Below are 20,349 nucleotides of genomic sequence, written 5' to 3' on the forward strand. Positions count from 1 at the left end.
ATAAGTGGTTTGCACATATTTCTCCTGCTACATAGATTGCCTTTTTGATGTGTTGATTGTTTCCTTTGCTGTGCAGAAGCTTTTTAGTTTGATGCTGTTCCATTTAAAAATTTTGCTTTTGGTTTCAAATCCTCAATCCAAAAAAATGATTACCAAGACCTACATCAAAGAGGTTTTTCCTATGTTTCTTCTAGTTTTATGGTTTCACATCTTATATTTAAGTCTTTACTCCATTTCAAGTTAATTTTTTCAAGTGGTGTTATTTTGCTTGTGGATATTTAGGTTTTTTGCACCATTTATTAAAGAGACTATCTTTCCCCATTGTGTATTTTTGGCATCCCTGTGAAAGATTATTTGATGTTATATGTGTAGGTATGTGTCTTGGCTCTTAATTCTGTTCTATTGGTCTATCTGCTGGCTTTTAAGCCGATATCATACTTTCCTAATTATTATAAATTTGTCTTAGAGTTTGAAATCAGGAATTGTGATACCTCAGCTTTTCTCCAGATTGCTTTGGCTATTTGGGGTCTTACGTGGCTCCATAAGTATTTTGAGATTTTTTTTTCTCATTCTGTGAAAAATGCCAGTGAATTAGGGGTTTCGCTGGATTTGTAAATTGCTTTAGGTAACACGGACACTTAATAATATTAATTTTTCCAGTCTGTGAATGCAGGATGTCTTACTATTGTGTCTTCATCAATTTCTTTCATCATTGTATTATAGTGTTTAATGTATACATCTTTTCACCTCCCTTATTAAATTTGTTCTTTTATTCTTTTGGCTGCTGTTAAATAGGATTTCTTTTCTAATTTCTCAGATACTTACTGTATAGAATCACAACTGATTTTTATATGTTTATTTTTTTTCCTAAAACATTACTGATTTTACTGATTTTTCTTTTTTAACCTGTTGCTGTGATTGCTTACATTACTTCATTTTTGAATGTTGAACCAGCTTTGAGATAAATCCAAGTTAGTTGTGATTTATAATTCTTTTTATTCATTGTTGGACTTGATGTGCTAATTTTGTTGAGGATTTGTGCATATATATTCATGAGAGATATTGGTCTGAACTTTTCTTCTAATATGGTCCCATTTTGGTATTAGGATAATCCTGTCCCCAGAGAATAGGTTAGGAAATATTCCCTCTGGGTCTATACTCTGAAGGAATGTGTAAAGAATTGGTATAATTTCTTCCTTAAATGTTTGGAAGAATTCAACAATGAACCCATCTGATCATTGTGCTTTCTACTTTGGAAGATTATTAATTTTTTATTTGATTTCTCTAATAAATATAGACCCATTCAGGTTGTATATTTCTTTTTAAAAAAATATTTTATTTATTTGACAGAGAGAAAGAGAGAGAGAGGGAAGGAGAACACATAGGGAAAGTGAGAGGGAGAAGCAGACTACCTGCTGAGCAGAGAGCTTGATGTAGGACTTGATTCCAGGACCCTGGGATCATGACCTGAGCCAAAGGCAGAAGCTTAACTGACTGACCCACCCAGTCACCCCACATTTCATCTTGTATGAAGGATGACAAATAGGTCCATTTCTTTTTTTTTTTTTTTTTTTTAAGATTTTATCTATTTATTTGACAGACAGAGATCACAAGTAGGCAGAGAGAGAGAGAGGAGGAAGCAGGCTCCCTGTAGAGCAGAGAGCCTGATGTGGGGCTCGATCCCAAGACCCTGGGATCCTGACCTGAGCTGAAGGCAGAGACTTTAACCCACTGAGCCACCCAGGCGTCCCAAATAGGTCCATTTCATCTACATTTTCAAGTATCTGTGTGTGGAGTTGTTCATCATATTCTTTTATTGTCTTTTTAATATTTATGGGAACTGTAGTTATGCCAACTTTTTAATTCTGATATTAGTAATTAGTGTTCTTATTTTTACTTAGTTTCCTGGCTAAAGACATGTTGATTTTATTGATATTTTCAAAGAACCAGCTTTTGGTTTCATTCATTTTCCTATTTTCAGTGTCATTGGTTTCTACACTAATTCTTATAATTCTTTTTCTTCAGTTTACTTTGTATTTAATTTGCTCTTCTTTTTTTAGTTATGTAAGGTGGAGACTTAGATTGTTGATTTTAGGTATTTCTTCTTTTTTAATATATGTATTAAATGCTATAAACCTCCCCCTAAGCACTATTTTTGCTGCATCTCACAAATTTTGAAAAGCTGTATTTTATTTCCATTAGTTAAAAATATTTTAAAATTACTTTTGAGATTTCTTTTTTGATCTATGTTTCCTTTAGAAGCATGTCTTTAATCTCCTGTGTTTGAGATTTTCCAGCTATCTTCTTGTTATTGATTTATAGTTTAATTCCACAGTGGTCTGAGAGCAGACATTGTATGATTTCTATTCTTTGATGTTTGTTCAGGTTTTTTTTATGACTCAGAATGTCTGTCTTGGTGAATGTTCCATATGGACTTGAGAAAAATGTGTATTCTGCTATTGGTGGATGAGGTAGTCTGTAGCTGTCAGTTATACCCAGTTGATTGATGATGTTGCTGAGTTCAACTGTGTCCACTTTAAAGTAACTCTAGAGCATATCATAGGTAGTGTGAGCCCTTTGCAATAAAAAGTAATCCTAGTTTTTCCCTTCCATCCCTTCTATCATTGCTGCTTATATATAAGCAAATATATATATATGTGAAGTATGATATATAATTTCACATATATATAAATATATGAGTACATATAAGCATATATAAATACATATAAATATGTAATACAATTTTACATTTATATGTTAAATATGTAATATAAAATGTATATCTTTTACATATGGTATCTGCATAAGCATATGTAGTTAAATACATTGTTGCTATTATTTGAACAATTATTATATCAGCTAAACATAAGAAAAATAAAAGTTTTTATTTTACTGTTATATTCCTTATGGAGATTCAAGTTTCTGACCTATATCATTTTCCTTTTCTATACAGAATTTTTTTTTTTTTTTTTTAAAGATTTTATTTATTTATTTGTCAGAGACAGAGGGAGAGAGAGTGAGCGAGCACAGGCAGACAGAGAGGCAGGCAGAGGCAGAGGGAGAAGCAGGCTCCCTGCCGAGCAAGGAGCCCGATGTGGGACTCGATCCCAGGACGCCGGGATCATGACCTGAGCCGAAGGCAGCCGCCCAACCAACTGAGCCACCCAGGCGTCCCGATATACAGAATTTTTTCAAAAATTTTCTTGCAAACAAATCTACTAGGAACAAATTCCCTCAAGTTTTGTCTCATAAAATCTTTACTTCTTCCCTTTTAAAGGATAATTTTGCAGGGTATAGAATTCTAGGTTGGTATTTTTTTTTTTTCTCCCCTCTCAATGCTTTAAATATTTCCTTCTGGTCCTTTCTTGTATACATGATTTATGAAGAGAAATCTTATGATTCTTAACTATTGTTCCTCTTTAGGCAAGGTTCCCCCCCCTCTGGCTTCTTTTAAGATTTTTTTAATCTTTGATTTTCTATAATTTGAAATGATATACCAAAATATAGTTTTTTTTTTTAATTTATTCTGTTTAGTGTTCTATGAGCTTTCTGCATGTGATTTGGTGTCTGACATTAATTTGGGGAAATTGTCAGGATTATTGTATCAAATATTTCATTCCGTTCTCTTTTTCTCCTCTTTCTGATATTCCAATCATGTGTATGCTACACCTTTTGTAGTGTCCCATATATATTCTTCTGTTTTGTTCTGTCCGTGTTTTCTTGCTTTTTAGATTTTAAAGTTACTGTTGATATATCCTCAAGTTCAGATATTCTTACCCCAGCCACTTCTATCTACCAGACCATGAAAGGCACTCTTCATTTCTGTTATAGTATTTCTTTTTTTAATTTTATCTCTAGCATTTGTTTTGGGTTCTTTCTCAGCATTTCTATCTCTATGATTACATTGCTCATCTGTTCTTGCATGACGCCTAATGTATCCATTAGAGCCTTTAGCATAACAATAATTAGTGGTTGTTTTAAATTCTCGATCTGATAATTCCAACATTCTTGCCATGTCTCATTTTGATGCTAGCTCTATCTTTCCAAATTGTGTTTTTTTCCTTTGACATTTTTTGGATAGTTGGACATGATGTACCAGGTAAAAGGAACTGCTATAAATATGCTTTCAGTAATGTAGTTGTGAGGTATGGTGAGAGAGGATATGTTCTGTAATCCTATGATTAAGCCTCAAATTTTTACTTGGCCAATGCCTCTGGACTATGCACAACACAAGACTTTCTAAGTTTTTTTTTTTTTTTCCTTTCTCTCTGGGTGGGACAGAATGGCCTGAGTGGGCTGGATTTGGGTATTTCCCTTCCCCATGTCAGTTAGGCTTTGATAATTTTCCAGCAAGTTAGTCTTTATTTAAATGATACCACTGAAATCAGGCCTTGTTAAGGACAGAATGCTTTGATGTATTTCAAAATGGTCCCTTTTCTCATCCCCTTACTGAAAGCATGAGGGATTTTTCTCTGATATTTACTATGGCATGTTGGTCAAACTTCTGGATGTAAATGTTACAAACTCTGGGGACCTTGTTAGGGGTTCTCTGAAATTTTTATTTCTCAGGGTTGTCCACACTGATTGTCTAGCATTTCTTCAATAACTGTGAGGATTAAATACCCTAGCACAATTCCCAGCAGCATTTCTTACTACTTCTGCTTCAGTAAACTGTAACTCCCTGTGTTCTCCTGCCCACCTCCCCAGTCTTGGTGTCTGTGGTTTGCTCTGTGTCCTCACCCCATTCCAGAGCTAAGAAATGTTGATTTTTCAGTCTGTTAAGCTTTTTACCTATAGGTAGCATGGAGTGGTAGCTTCCAAATTCCTTATATGTGTAACTATAAACCAATCTCTTCATTTCTTAGTTTTGCAGGACATAATATTTTTGGTTGACTTTTTTTTTCTCTCTGTCAGCACTTTGATTATATTATCTAACTTCCTCCAGGCTTGCCAGGTCTCTGCTGAAAATTCCATGGAAATTCTTAAGGCTGTTCCACCATAGGTGACAAATCAATTCCTCCTGATGCTCTCAAAATTCTCTATTTACATTTGACTTAACAATTTGATTATGTTATATCTGAATGTGGATTTTTTTAGAACCATTTTATTTGGTGTTTTGAGCTCTTGGAAATGGATATCCATTTCCTTGTATAGGTTTGGGGAGCTTTAGCCATTATTTATTTGAACAAGCTGTTTTTGAAATTGAGATTTATTAACAGGTAATATTGTATAACTTTAAGGTGTACAGTGTGTTGATTTGATGCATTTATATGTTGCAATATGATTACCACTTTAGCATTAGCTAACACCTCTGTTATGTCATAGAGTTATTTATTCCTTTCTTTCTCCTTCCTTTCCTTCTGAGACTTCCATAATGTGGATAGTTTTCCTGGTAGTGTTCCAAGTCTCTTAAGCTTTTTTTCACTTTTTCAGTCTCTTCTCTTTTTGCTACTCAGACTTGTCGAGTTCAGTTATTTTTTCTTATGCTTGATCTTGTCTGCTATTGAAACTTGTTAGTATTATAAATATACTATAAATATAGTACTATGAAGGTACTATAAATATGCTACTTATAGTATTTTTCTCTTTTTGAAATTCTCACTTGGTTTGTGCATTGTTTTCTTCACCTCAGTGAGTATCTTTATGAGAGTTTTTTCTTTATTGAGGTATAATTGACATTAACTTTATATTCATTTCATATGTTCAACATGATTCAGTATTTGTATATATTGTGAAATGATCACAGTCTAGTTAGCATCCCTCACCATACAGTTACTGAATTTTAAGATATATTCTCTTAGCAACTTTCAAATATGCGATGCAGTATTATTAACTATAGTTGCTGTATTGTATATTACATCCCATTACTTATTATTTTATAGTTAGAAGTTTGTGAGAGTTATTTTTAATTCTCCAGACAGTAAATCATTGAAGTTTATTTCAATAAGTTCACTTTCTGGAGATTTATCTTGTTTCTTTGTTTAAAACATCTTTCCTTGATTCTTCATTTTACTTGACTCACTGTTTTGTTGTTGGCTCGTAGTCAAAGCAGTCAGTTCTCCCAGTCTTCACCAACTGGCCTTGTGCAGAAATGGATTCCCCAGATCAGCCTTGCCATTGATTTTGGGGGCTTCTACTAACTTTTTATCTCTTCAGGGAGAAGCAGATACCTATGTTTTTTTTTCCTGCTTTCTCTGTGTTAGATAGGAGGGAGGATCAATAGTATCTACCATTCCAAGCTGCTGCCTCTGGTCTGTTTCAGGCAATTAGATTCTGCCAGATCTATCAGTGCTCCAGGATTCATGAGACAAATGCTAATTCTATGGGCAGTTTTGGAGGCACTACACGCATGGATCAACTTTTTCCTTTTCCAGTGACAAGCAGAAAGCTAGGGTTTTTCATTCACTCACTCCATGCTGAGTTGTGGGGGTTGCAAATCAATGATTTGTACTAGACCAAATCAATACCTCTATTTTACTTGGGTGGCTGACTGTGCTGAACTTATCAGGACTCAGGTGACAGACTGGTGATACAGATACTAGTTTTTGGCTAGACCTCTCAGAACAGTTGGGGCAATTGACATATCAACAAACACCTTTCCTTCCCTGGTCAAGCTGGCAAGCTGGGAGCCAGGGAGTCTGTTTGTGATTATATGGCAGTGCTCTGGGCAGTGTCCCTGATGAAAAGTACACCAAATCTTCTTATTGGCTTTGGTGAGTTTGATTTTGCATTCTCCTAGGGTGTGCTTTTCAAGTAATTTCTGATTAATCATGAAAGGAATTTGTCTATGAATTATTGCTGAATTGGTAAATCAGTTCCATGATGGAGGGCCCAGGGCTTCTTACTCCATTCTTCCTGACCAGAAATTCAGCCTTTCTTTCTTTCGTTCTCTCTCTTTTTTTTTTTTTTTTTTTTTTTTTTAAAGATTTTTATTTGAGAAAGGGAGAGAGAGAGCACATGAGCTGGGTGGGGAAGTGGCAGTGGGAGAGGGTGAAGCACACTTCCCGTCCTGCTAGCCTGATCCCAGGACCCCAAGATCATGACCTGAGCTGACTGAATGAGCCACCCAGGCACCCCTCAGCCTTTGTTTCCTTAACTACTTTTCAAATCCACATTCTTTGTTATTTTTCGTGGATTCTGATATATATTTTATATCTGGTATTGTTCCATAGTTTATTGAGGTTCTATGTCTTTTATTAGCTCATTTTTCTCTGTTTTATATATTGAGTAAATTCTACTTATCTGACCTCAAGTTCACTGATTCTATCACTTGTCATCTCCAGTCTACTTTTGAGCCCCTCCAGAGGTTTGTTTTATGTATATATATTTTCTAGTTCTAATACTTGGTTTTTTATGGCTTTTATTTCTATTCTGTCATTTGTTTCAAGATTATTTATAATTGTTCATTGAGAGATTTTCCATGGCTGCTTTAAAATCTTTCTCTGATAGTTCCAGCATGTGGCTTATCTCAATATTGGCATCAGTTGGTTGTCTTTTCTCATTTTTATTATGATTTTTTTGTTTCATGGTATAGTTGGTGTGATATTTACTTGTACCCTTGGTGTATAAATCTTGTTTTTGAAGCAGTTTTTGAAGCAGTCACCCCGTTTAAGTTTAGTGTGGTGTGTTGTTCCAATGACAATGTAGCTTTCTTATAACTTTTTTTTTTTAAGATTTTATTTATTTATTTGACAGGTCACAAGTAGGCAGAGAGGCAGGCAGAGAGAGGGGGAAGCAGGCTCCCTGCTGAGCAGAGAGCCTGATGCGGGGCTCGATCCCAGGAGCCTGAGATCATGACCTGAGCCGAAGGCAGAGGCCTAAGCCACTGAGCCACCCAGGCTCACCCCTCTTATAACTTTAAATGTTGTTCTGTTTAGCTTTGTTCTTCTGGCTCTACTGGACTTCTGCTGTTGCAGCCTGTGGTGGTAAGAGATACGTGGGCCACCTTGTCCTGCTAGATGGGGTCAGATAATGAAGGATCAGTGAGATGGACAACATTTCTTCTGGCTGTACTCTAGCCACTGGATGTCAGTGCGCCTCTCACTCTATTTTTGCTAGTTCCCTTTCAGTAAGGAAATTTACTATCTGGAGCTGATGGAAATAATATGTATCACAGCTAATATTATATAATATTAACATAGAAACAAATTCATAGGAAAGAATGTGATGAAGCTAAAGTTTTCATAGGGCAGCATTAGTAAAGGAACAGGGCTGACTGTAGATATCACTAGACTTTTAAGAGAAAAGAATATTTACCAAAAAAGATTATTAGGGGAGAACCTGGGAATATTAATGCTGTGAAAAAAAGTCCATGGGGAGGAGAGCTTGAACTAAGGTTGATCAACTTGGTGAGATACTAAAGAGAAAAAAAATGAAGAAATTTCAGTTAAGATACTTTTGGGTAACTTGGGAAAAAAAAAAACAAGTGAAATGTTCATATTGAAGTCAAATTAATGCTGTGAATTAAATCAAGTTAGTAGTTATAAACTGTACATTTAAGAAATGTAGCTGAGAGAGAAAAGATACAGATAAGGAAGTTGTTTGTCAAATATTTAAAATTAAAGCAGGAATTATTTGGGGAAGGATAGGGGTCATGACTATTCTTAGGCAAATATGTTCACGAGGAAGAGATTATAGATAATGGAATATCTGGTAGATAATTATGGTAATGGTAATGGTTAAATCTAAATGCTTGATGATATATAAGAAATAAGGATAAACCAAAAAGTTTATTTACAAATCATTCATGCACTTTTTGTGATGAGCACCAGGTGTTGAATGGAAGTGTTGAATGACTGTGTTGTGCACCTGAAGCTAATATTATACTGTGTGCTTAACTAACTGGAATTTAAATAAAAACAAAAAAAAACCCCAAATAACTCATGAGTGTATCTTTGTATACTCCTGTTTAGGGCCATTGTCTTTATCAAGGATATGCTGCAGAGGTTCCAAAATCAGTTGTGACACTTAGCACCTGTTCTGGACTCAGGTAATAGTATGTTCTAGAGATGTACATGATCAAAAATCCTGTGTGACCCTTTAATTTTTAGAAACATCTTGAAGGATAGAGCAAAGACAAAGAAAATAGAGAATTTGTGTTTCTTCTCATATACTTTCCTTTTCTCCTCCTCACTTTATCATTTTTCCTATTCTCTTTGTCTCCATCCTAGGCTGGCAGTCATAAAACTTATGCAGGAAAATCTCCCACTAGTATGAAGAATGTTCACATGTCTTAGCCACACTAGCACCACAATGACTTCTAAATCCCATAATAGAGAGAAGAAGCTATAAAATTGTGTTTCAAAGTTTACCCAAGTAAGAAGAAATGATTCTTAGATATTAGGCCACAAAGACCACTGTAAAATTCCTATAAAATGTTTTTTATTTAATGTTGATTTACATTTCTCAGCAGGTAGTCTATATTAATTATCTTTTAATTTCTTTTTTATGTGTTTAAATACCTAGGGGATTATTGCTGTTGCAGAATGTCAGTTATGGCATTGAGCCATTGGAATCTGCAGCCGCATATGAGCATATGCTTTATCAAATAAAGAATAATGAAATTAATTTTTCCCCTGTACAAGAAAATTATCCTATGACTGAACAGGTAGATCAGTCCTACAGGATTCTTGTGAAATCAGAAGTAAGTAACCACTTCTATGTTATCTTCACTTGTGTTATCTTCAATAAATTTATTCACATTGGAATTGTTACATTTGGAAAACAAATGTAAATGATATTGATTATATTAAAAGCTTCTGTTACAATATATTTATTTTAAATATATTTTTATGTTTAGTAATATGGTATATAGAAAATATAATAGATATAAACACATAATTAAAAAATAAAAATTCTCACATTTTCCTAATTGCAAGTATGTTGATGCTCATAGACATATTTACACTGTTTTTTGAATTAACATTCTACTATTATAACGTTACACAGTTCTTGTGGCTAAAACTTGGGCTAGTAACGTAACTTTTCTGTGTGTAATTTTCTTATTTCTAAAAAAATAAAAATAATACCTAATATACAGTTATTTCAAAGATTAACTACATTTATAAATGGAAATTACTTAGCATAGTATGTAGACAAATAAAAAAGTGATCAGTAAAAAAGTTATCATTTGCTTACCATATCTTCTAATGTAGTGGAACAAAGTAATTGGAAGTCATTATGGAAAGTTTGGGTACAAAACAAAATGTAATAATGAAGTAAATAGAAACAAAAACTTCAAAACCAGAGAGGAACACAGGGATGTCATTGCAGGAATGGAGATAAGTCAGTATTTGTCAATTTTATATCTTTCATGAAGTAACTTGAAAATTGCTTTTCATCCTGAATTTGATAAGCTTAGATCTATAGGTTTAGTTAAGCATGTAATCACATACTTATCACAGGCATGAATAAAGGGAATGATTATCTTCAATATATCAGATTTTTAAAAAGAACAGAAAAAAATAACAAAGACATATTTTAGGCATATTTTTACATTCATGAAATTAAACACAAAGAAACTTATAAACAAAGTGAACATTATATTCAGAGTTGAAAAGTAGAACAGAAACCAAACAAAATACAATAAAGGGCTTATCTATTGAAAGCATATTAAACACATGCATTTATCCCTCTTGTCCTTTTAAAAAACCACTAAATGAAAGGGGATTTTTAAAATGACATAAACATACAAACAGAACCAGAGAGGAGAAAAACAATGGACATTAAACATCAGATAGCTGATTTAGCCCCTCAAAAGCAGAATCCTAAACTGATAATGTTAGGAGTTAGTTGGATAATTAGGTAGTCAGAGCCAGGGTCCCTGACAAGAAAACAGGGAGCCAGGACAGCTAAGGCAAAACTGGACTACCAACCTGTTTTATAGTTTAGACAAGTCTGCAATGGTATCCCTTTTTACACTTCTGTAAAAGTGACTTTTGCAAGGCATCCTGAGATGCAAAAATTGACCATAAAACATTTGTCACTATCACAAGCTGAGGCAGTTAAGACATAAGTCTCCAGATGTCAGCCCCAAAAGACCATCAGCATGTAAACATTAACCTGATAGGTAGACAGGTGCATGATAGAAACCCTGATTGGCATGACTTAGCAGCCAAAACTTATGGAGTTTTGGCTGCATAAGGGCGCACACTCTGTTTACTTAAAGTAGTTCTTTCTGCAAGAAAGCTTATAAGAACCCCTTGATTTGAATGCCAAAATGGCAACCCTTTTGGGTCCCCTCCCTCTTTGGGAGCTTTCTACTATCGCTCAATAAACTTTGCTTTGCTCCCCACCACTCTTTGGTCTACCTCTTCATTCTTTGAAGTGGTGTGACCAAGAATCCCAGGCACCAAAGGAAAAGAAATCATGAAATACTAATTGGAATAGGCTATGGGAAACTTGACATGTACTGCAGTAGTATTCAAGTGTTTCTGAATTGCAATAGGATGGGATTTGAAAGGTGGACTTAAGATAATTGGTTGAAATAAGTTGTGTATTTAGCAATCCTGTTTTCCTGTGCTAATGAATTGTTTCTGTTGTAGACTGAAGGTCATTGAAGGCTGTTTTCTTTGGGGAGTCTGTGAAACAGGGACACCAGTAACAGATGTGCTATTGTATTTCCCAATAGAAGGGGAATACCATATTGAAACTAGTGTGTTTAATTTAAACTTGGCACATTGGATCCTGGGAACCAGACTTACACATTCTAAGAAGTATATTGAAAGACCCCTCTTCAGGAAGCAATTAAGCCAGCCGAAAGAATAAAAACTGTTCATGTTGACAGCCTTTTCTCAATCAACAACCCAGACACATTGTTTTCTCTGAAGATAATAGCCTGTAAATCCATATATGGTCATAGAGATGTTGAAATAAGCTGTTAAATATTCAGTTACTAATATGAAGGGGCACTAGACATATGATGAAACAATTTAATATGGAAGATAGAGACATGAAAAAAATCAAGTTTTTAAAGTTTGAGGTGCCAAAGAATACAGAGGGTGAAGAAAACAAAATGGCAATATCCTCTGAGGAGCTAGAGAAAATATTTCATCCACAAATTTAACAATAAGGTGCTATTTAAAAAATAACACTCAACAGTTAAGTAATAGTTCTAGAAATTTAAAAGTATGATAATAAAAATGAAAAAAAAAAGGAAAATAGGAAGTTCACAAGATAAAATTCCAGAAATCATACAGAAAGTAAAATACAATGACAAATGATGGAAGTTTGAGAGATAAGAAATTTAAATTAAATAAGAGTTTAGGTAATACAGTAGGGGTTCTCAGTATGAGTAAACAGGAAATTGAATTGAATAAATCACAAAATAATCCAAGAAAAATTCTCAGAATTATTTAAGGTGAGTTTCTGAATGGATATTTTAAAAATCTGGTTTCTTATATATGGTCAAGATGCAGAATAGCATGGAATTTCCCAGCAGCAATACTAGAATTTGAAAGGCAATACCACAGTTACTTAAAGTAAGGCAAAGTAATTTCCAGTCTATAATTCTATACAAAGCCAGAACTACATAACTGAGATTTTTAAGTTTTTATAATCTCTTTTCTTCCTAATGTAAAATGTTCTTGCCCCCAAATAAAAAAAAAAACAATTGAACAGGAAAAAAAGAGACTTTACTTTCATCCTGATTGAAGATAGTATCCAGATGCAATCACAACCAGATTCCCAAACAATAGTTGCTTGACCAACAAAATCTGGTGAACTTTCAACCAAATGAAAAGATGGAAGAACTGTATAAGCAGCTGTCCTCAATCTGTATTTTTCATGAGAATCTCTATTAGGTCAAATCCCATCAGATGTTGAAGCAAACAATTTCAACTGTCAGTGACTTAACAGGTTTATGTCTTGCTCATGAAAATACCAAAGTGGATGAAACTCTCCTGGTTGATTCCTTTCATGAATCTGACTTGGGGACTGTAAGAGTCCCCTACTAGATTATTTGAATTTAGTTAGAATAAGAGGAAAAAGGTGTGTGCATCCCCCTCTTGATACACTTGAGCCTGGATAGGTGTCTCACCGACATCTCTTGTCTTGGAGAAGGGTAAAAACATTCTTAGATAATTGACCATTTCTTACAATAAAAGTCACTAATCCCCCTCCATTGTTCAAGAATGGTTTGACTTGAAAGAACTATATATATTCTAAAATAATAGTAATTAGGAAAAAATAAATATGGAGTATATGAAATACAAATGTAAAATGTAAGAAGATCACAAAATCCAAAGTGAATGAAAAACTTGTATATATTCACGTACTACCTCATAGTTGCCTTATATTGTAAATAGAGCTTTACATATACCCTATCTTTCCAGTTTTTTTTTTTTTTTTTAATAATTCTAAAAGTTAGTATGTTTGTTTCCCTTTTCAGATTAGGAAACAGATTTAGGGAATTTAAATTATCCTGGGGTACCTGGGTGGCTCAGTTGGTAAGGTGTCTGCCTTCAGCTTGGGTCATGATCCCAAGGTCCAGGGATTGAGCCCCACATTGGGCTCCCTGCTCATTGGGGAGCCTGCTTCTTCCTCTCCCTCTGCCTGCTGGTCTTCCTGCTGTGCTGCCTCTCTTCTCTCTCTCTCTCTCTCTCTCTCTCCGTGTGTTAAATGAATGGATAAAATCTTTAAAACAAACAAAGAAATAAATATCTTGGGAAATTCTCTGTTAAGGTATAACATTAAAACTCATGCCCAAGGGGCACCTGGGTGGTTCAGTGGGTTAAGCCTCTGCCTTCAGCTCAGGTCATTATCTCAGGGTATTGGGATCGAGCCCCCTGTTGGGCTCTCAGCTCAGCAGGGAGCCTGTTTCCCCTCTCTCTTCCTGCTTGTGATTTCTCTCTGTCAAATAAGTAGATAAAATCTTAAAAACAACAACAACAACAAACTCAAGCCCAGGTAATATGATCCCAGGAGATATGTTCTGTAGCAGTCCAATGGTCTACCTTTATGTGGTCTGATAAAAGATCCTTGGAAGAGCTCAGGAAATAAATGTAGGGGAAAAATGAAACCATTTTAAAAATAAAAGCCATTGATAAGATGCCTAATGAATAATAGAATAGACACTGTGGTAAACCCCAATATGTGATATTATAGTCAGATTTGATAATAGAGAGCAATTATATAAGAAAACAGTGGTAGAGAAAAACCTAAGAATGTGTGATGGTGAATTTTATGTGTCAGCTTGGCTGGGACATATTGCTTAGATGATCAAATTTTGTGGGCGTTTTTGTGAGGCTGTCTTTGAACAAGATTAACATCTAAATCAATGGACTTTGAATAAAACAGAAATGTTATCCAGTCAGTTGATGTCCTAAATAGGATGAAAGGATGGACCTTCCCACAGAGTTGTCCAGCCAACAGCCTTCAGATTGGAAGTGCAGCATAAGCTCTCTCTGGGTTTCCAGCCTACTGGCCCACTCTGCAGGTTTTGGACTTGCCAGCCTCTATAATTATGTGAGCCAATTCCTTATAATAAATCTAATTATAACAAATTATAATAAATGTTCTATTTTTCTGGGGAATTCTGACTAATGGAGTATGAAAAGATTGCTAAGAGAAATTTAAGATAATTAAAATTGCCATTCATGAACAAAATAGCACCCAAAATATTCCAGGTTATTAAAGAATAAAACTTTTGAAGAAAAGTGTCCTGAATTTGAAAATTTTCTCAAGAAACCTTGGTAAAAACTGGCAACACCAAGATATAATGTGGTTAATATGCTGGATTTCATAACTAATGAATAATTCTATAGGAATCTTGGCATCACGTAAAGTCAACCTCAAAAGTGCAAAAACTCAGACTGGCTTTAGTCTTTGCCAAAATGAAGTGCTTATAAGATAGTCAAGAATATCTGTCTAGAGGATGTAGAAAATGGCTTCTTTAGGGGGTATATAATACTGTTACATTTTTTTTTTTTTTCCTAGTCCAGTTGCCATTATGGTATAAAAACATCCTTTCCTTTTTAAGAATTCTGACTATGGGATTTTGAGACATTATTACTTAAATCAGTACAAGAAAAGAGGAATTAAATACAACAGCTCAACATGTTTATGTAGAAAACCATAAGACCTAATCAGTAGTACCAGAAATTTCATTTGACAAAATTCAATACCCAATTGTGATAAAAACTAGGAATAAGAAACTTCTTTGATCTAATTAAGAACATCTATGAGTATCTGCAGCTAACATAATGAATATAAATGACTGAATGTTTTGCCCTTGTTATGGACTGAATGCTGTGTTCCCTAAATTCATGTGTTAAAACTCTAACCTCCAGTAGAATTGCATAGGGGGAGGTCTTTGAAAAAATAATTAGGGTTAAATTAGGTCATTTGTGAACATAGGGCCCTCATGATGGAATTAATGCTTTTACTAAAAGGAAAAGACACAGATCTCTCTCTCTGCTTTGTTGTGTGAGCATACCAAAGGAAGATAGCCATTTGCAAACTAGGAAGAGTGCTCTCACCAGACACCACATCTGCTGATGCGTTCATCTTGAACTTCCCAGCCTCCAGAACTATGAGAAATAAGTGTTCGTTATTTAAACCACTTAGTCTCTGGTATATTTGCTATAGCCTGAACTGACTAAAACAGACCCTAAATTAGGAATGATTCAAGGCTCTCTGCCCTCACTATTTCCAGTCAATGTTTTACTAGAGTCTATGGACAATACAATAGGAAAAAGAATAATAATAAATGGCATAAATTTTTTTTTAAAGTTTTGCTTTCTTTTTTTTTTTTAAAGATTTTATTTATTTATTTGACAGACAGAGATCACAAGTAGGCAGAGAGGCAGGCAGAGAGAGAGGAAGAAGCAGGCTCCCCGCTGAGCAGAGAGCCTGATGCGGGGCTCAATCTCAGGACCCTGGGATCATGACTTGAGCTGAAGGCAGAGGCTTTAAACCACTGAGCCACCCAGGCACCCCTGGCATACATTTTAAGGAAAATATAACCTTATGTTTTTAGTAACCCAAATCTGTGTGTAGATCATAAGGAAGATCTTCCAAAGCTATCAGGACTTTAAGAGTGTCTAGAAAAGTCACAGGAAACAGAGATATTGACATTGCTAAGATGTTCATTTCCCCCAGTTAATCTGTAGATTTAGTGTAATCCCAATTTTGATAATTCCAGGAAACATGTTCATAGATACTGGTTTTCAAATTCATAAGGAAATGTAAAAATCTTAGAATAGTCAAACAATTTTAAAAAGAACAAAATGGAGAACTTACATTACTTTTTTTTTTTTTAAAGGTCAGATAGTATGTATTTCAGTCTTGAGAGGTAAATGATCTGTTACAGCTACTTCACTCTAGCTTTGTAGCATGAAAGCAGCATCAACAATATATAAACAAATGGGTGTGGTTTTATTCCAGTAAGATATTATTTAAAAAACAGGTGGCCATATCGTGGGTCATTGTTTGCTGACCTCTGCTCTAGATATATGTACTGTGTTATTGGTCTAAGTATAGACATATTGGTCTAAGTATAGACGTATAGATCATATATTGGTCTAAGTATATACATATAGATCAGTGGAACAGAATAGATCAGAAGTAGACCCACATGCTATCAGTTGATTGATTTTCCATAAAGGTGCTAGGGACTTTAAAAGGTTAAAGGATGATCTCTTCAGTAAATGTTGCCGGAAGACTGGACATCTGTAGGGAATAAAATGAATCTTGACCCTTATTCACAAAACTGTATTAGAGTGTAGACTTAAATGTCAAAGCTAAACATAAAATTTCTAGTAGGGAACTTAGGAGAAACCAAAATAATGAACATGTAAAAGCTGTTCCACATTAATCATCAGGGAATTGCAAATTAAAACCTCAGTAAGATATCAGCATAGACCAACAAGAATGGAAACAATGGAAAAGACAATACCAAATATAGGCAAAAATGCAGAGCAGTTGGCACTCATTAATTCTTGGCAACAATGCAGAACAATCAAACTATTTTAGAAAACAATCTGGTACTTTTGTATTACTTTACACACCCACAATTATATGATTCAGGTATCCTAAATATTTCCTAGGAACAATGAATCTTAACTCCACAAAGATCTGTACATGGATACTCATAGCAGCTTTGTTTATGGTAGCTAAGATGTCTAAATCATCCAAAATATCATTGTCAACAGAAAAACTGAAATAAAACAAAAGCATTTATTGGGATCTCAGAATTACAATTCAGTGAGCACAGATTTCCATAGCAACCCAACTGTATCCCACTAGGGAACAAAAGTGAGGGTTTTATTTTAAAGACAAAAGGGGATGCTTGCATTTTTTTTTTTTTTTACAAAGATTTTGATAGTTGTTGGCAGAAAAGTAAACTAGGCTAAACATAATTGATTCGTAAGGCTGTCATTAAAACAAAAATTTGTTACTATAGCAAGTCACAGATAAGTTTGCATAGAGTCCTAGGAATATTAAAGTTGGGCCCTATTCACAAGTTCATGATTCTACCCAGTGATGATGTGCATATGGCCTAACTCTTTAATGGTCTCCCAGATCCATTTTAAAACCCTTTGACAAAAATGTCCCCATTTTATTCCACCTTTCACATCATTGACAGCTAAATGCATAAATAAAATTTGGTATATTTCTAAAATGGCATTCTACTTAGCAGTAAAAACTAATAAATTACTAATAATCACAACAACATGGGGGAATGACAAGTACAAAATGTCAGGTATAAAAGAGTACACCCTATATGATTCCAGTTATATAAAACTCTGGAATAGATTATTCTAAGCTATGTTAAGAGAAAGCAGATCCTGGGTTGCTTTCAGCCATGTAGGCAATGGACTTGGAAGAGCAAGATAGAAATGATCTCTCTTACTTTAGGAAATTGTCACATGGGTATTCACATTAGTACCAATTCATGTAACTGCATTTTTTAATTGTGTTATATTAGTCACCATACAGTACATCATTAGTTTTTGATATAGTGTTCCATGATCCATTGTTTGCGTATAACACCCAGTCCTCCATGCAATCCATGCTCTCCTTATGACATTTGCAAATGACAGGCTCACCCATCCCCCCACCACCCTCCCTTCTAAAACCCTCCCATTTGTTTCCAAGAGTCCATAGTCTCTCATGGTTCATCTCCCACTCCAATTTCTCCCCTTCATTTTTGCCTTCTAATGTCCTCCATTCTATTCTTTATATTCCACAAATAAGTGAAACCATATGATAATTGACTTTCTCCATTTGACTTATTTCACTTAACATAATCTCCTCCAATCCCATCCATGTTGATGCAAAAGTTGGGTATTCATCCTTTCTGATGGCTGAGTAATATTTCATTGTGTATATGGAACACATCTTTTTTATCCATTCATCTGTTGAAGGGCATCTTGGCTCTTTCCACAGTTTGGCTATTGTGAACATTGCTGTTATGAACATTGGGGTGCATATGGCCCTTCTTTTCACTACATCTTTATCTTTGGGGTAAATACCCAGTAGTCCAATTGCAGGGTCATAGAGTAGATATATTTTTAACTTTTTGAAGAAACTTCACACTGTTTTCCATAGTGCCTATACCAACTTACATTCCCACCAACAGTGTAAGAGAGTTCCCCTTTCTCCCCAACCTCTCCAACATTCGTTGTTTCTTGCCTTGTCAATTTTTGCCTTTCAAACTGGTGTAAGGTTGTATCTCAGTGTGGTTTTTGATTTGAATTTCCCTGATCGTTAATGATGATGAACATTTTTTCATGTGTCTGTTAGTCATTTGTATGTCTTCTTTGGATAAATGTCTGCTCATGTCTTCTGCCCATTTTTTGACTAGATTATCTGTGTTTTAGGTGTTGAGTTTGAGAAGTTCTTTATAGATCTTAGAGATCAGCCCTTTGTCTGTAGTGTCATTTGCAAATATCTTCTCCCATTCTGTGGGTTGCCTTTTTGTTTTGTTGACTGTTTCCTTTGCTATGCAGAAGTTTTTTATCTTGATGAAGTCCCAAAAGTTCATTTTCGCTTTTGTTTCCCTTGCCTTTGGGCATGTGTCTTGAAAGAATTTGCTGTGCTGATGTCAAAGAGGTTACTGCCTATGTTCTCCTCTAGGATTTTGATGGGTTCTGGTCTCACATTGAGGTCTTTCATCCATTTAGAGTTTATCTTTGTGTATGGTGTAAAAGAATTGTCAGGTTTCATTCTTCTGTGTATAGCTGTCCAACTTTCGCAGCACCAGTTATTGAATATATGTAATATTGAAGAGACTATCTTTCTTCCATTGGATATTTTTTCCTGCTTTGTTGAAGATTAGTTGACCATAGAGTTGAGAGTCCATATTTGGGCTCTCTACTCTGTTCCATTGGTCTATGGATCTGTTTTTGTGCCAGTACCATGCTATCTTGGTGATCACAGCTTTGTAACATATAACTGTATTTTTTAAATGGATGCATTCCATTTGGTGTAAGCCACAAGTTAATACAGACTTAAAATAATGAGAAAAAAGAGGCAACATTTCGAGGACAGTTGATGAGAGTTTATTTATGTTGGGGGACGGTCTTGGAAGAAGGTTTTGAGAGGAAAGAAACATGGGTTCTCCTTCTAGTAACTTTTGAGGATTCTAATTATTAGGAATATAAGTAAAATCTTCTGATTTTTTTCCCTAAAACTTGTATTTGGAATCTGCTTATTTATTCAGTGTGCATTTATTCTCTTATTATTATCTATATCTTGATGAATCTGTGTCTGTTTCTCTATGTATCTATACTTTTCTTTGGGTATGCATGTATATATGTATGTATACATATATATGTATATAATCTTGATGATTACAAACGTAAGAATTTTAAAAATGTTTTATTTAACTCATGCTCTCTCTTCCACAGGAAAAGTCAGATGCTGCACTATTGAAAAGAGTTCTGAAAATACAAATTGTTATGGATAAAGCCTTGGTATGTATTATTGGTATATGTCATCATATATTTCTCTTGTGTTTAAGTTCAAAGGGAATATGAAAAAGAAACTTGTCTTGTTTGCACTGTAGGTATTTCACACTGTTCGTAATATGTACCTCAGGATAGCAAGACAGAATAAAAATGTCGGTTGCTTTTACATTGATGTGCAGGGGCCAATATTTATGGTATTGATTTCCAAATCAGTATAGAATTCTAACAATAATGTATAACTGTATGTATGAAAGGATCTACTACACTATAATCTATTGGATTACAATTAGCTATAGATATTTCTGATTCACTCCATATCATGGTGAACTCTTTTCCTTAAATTGATTTCCATTTTAAAACAAGCTATTTTGTTTATTACTCAATTAGAGATCCTTGTTGTTAAATATTATCTTTTATGAGATTATCTTATGCTGTATAA

General features: G+C 34.6%; 1 protein-coding gene across 1 annotated transcript in view; it reads left to right on the forward strand.

Moving 5' to 3' along the window:
• Nucleotides 1-20,349, forward strand: part of LOC116855373 (A disintegrin and metallopeptidase domain 3-like) — a 113,404-nt gene that overhangs the window by 22,540 nt on the left and 70,515 nt on the right. The window contains exons 5-7 of the mRNA XM_032838080.1: nucleotides 8,913-8,989; nucleotides 9,466-9,643; nucleotides 19,851-19,916. Of these exons, the coding sequence (XP_032693971.1) occupies nucleotides 8,913-8,989; nucleotides 9,466-9,643; nucleotides 19,851-19,916 (321 nt within the window). The remainder of the gene's footprint in view (nucleotides 1-8,912; nucleotides 8,990-9,465; nucleotides 9,644-19,850; nucleotides 19,917-20,349) is intronic.

Source organism: Lontra canadensis, unplaced genomic scaffold (assembly GCF_010015895.1).
Source record: "Lontra canadensis isolate GAN:19392208 unplaced genomic scaffold, GSC_riverotter_1.0 scaffold101, whole genome shotgun sequence".
Taxonomy (NCBI): Eukaryota; Metazoa; Chordata; class Mammalia; order Carnivora; family Mustelidae; genus Lontra; species Lontra canadensis.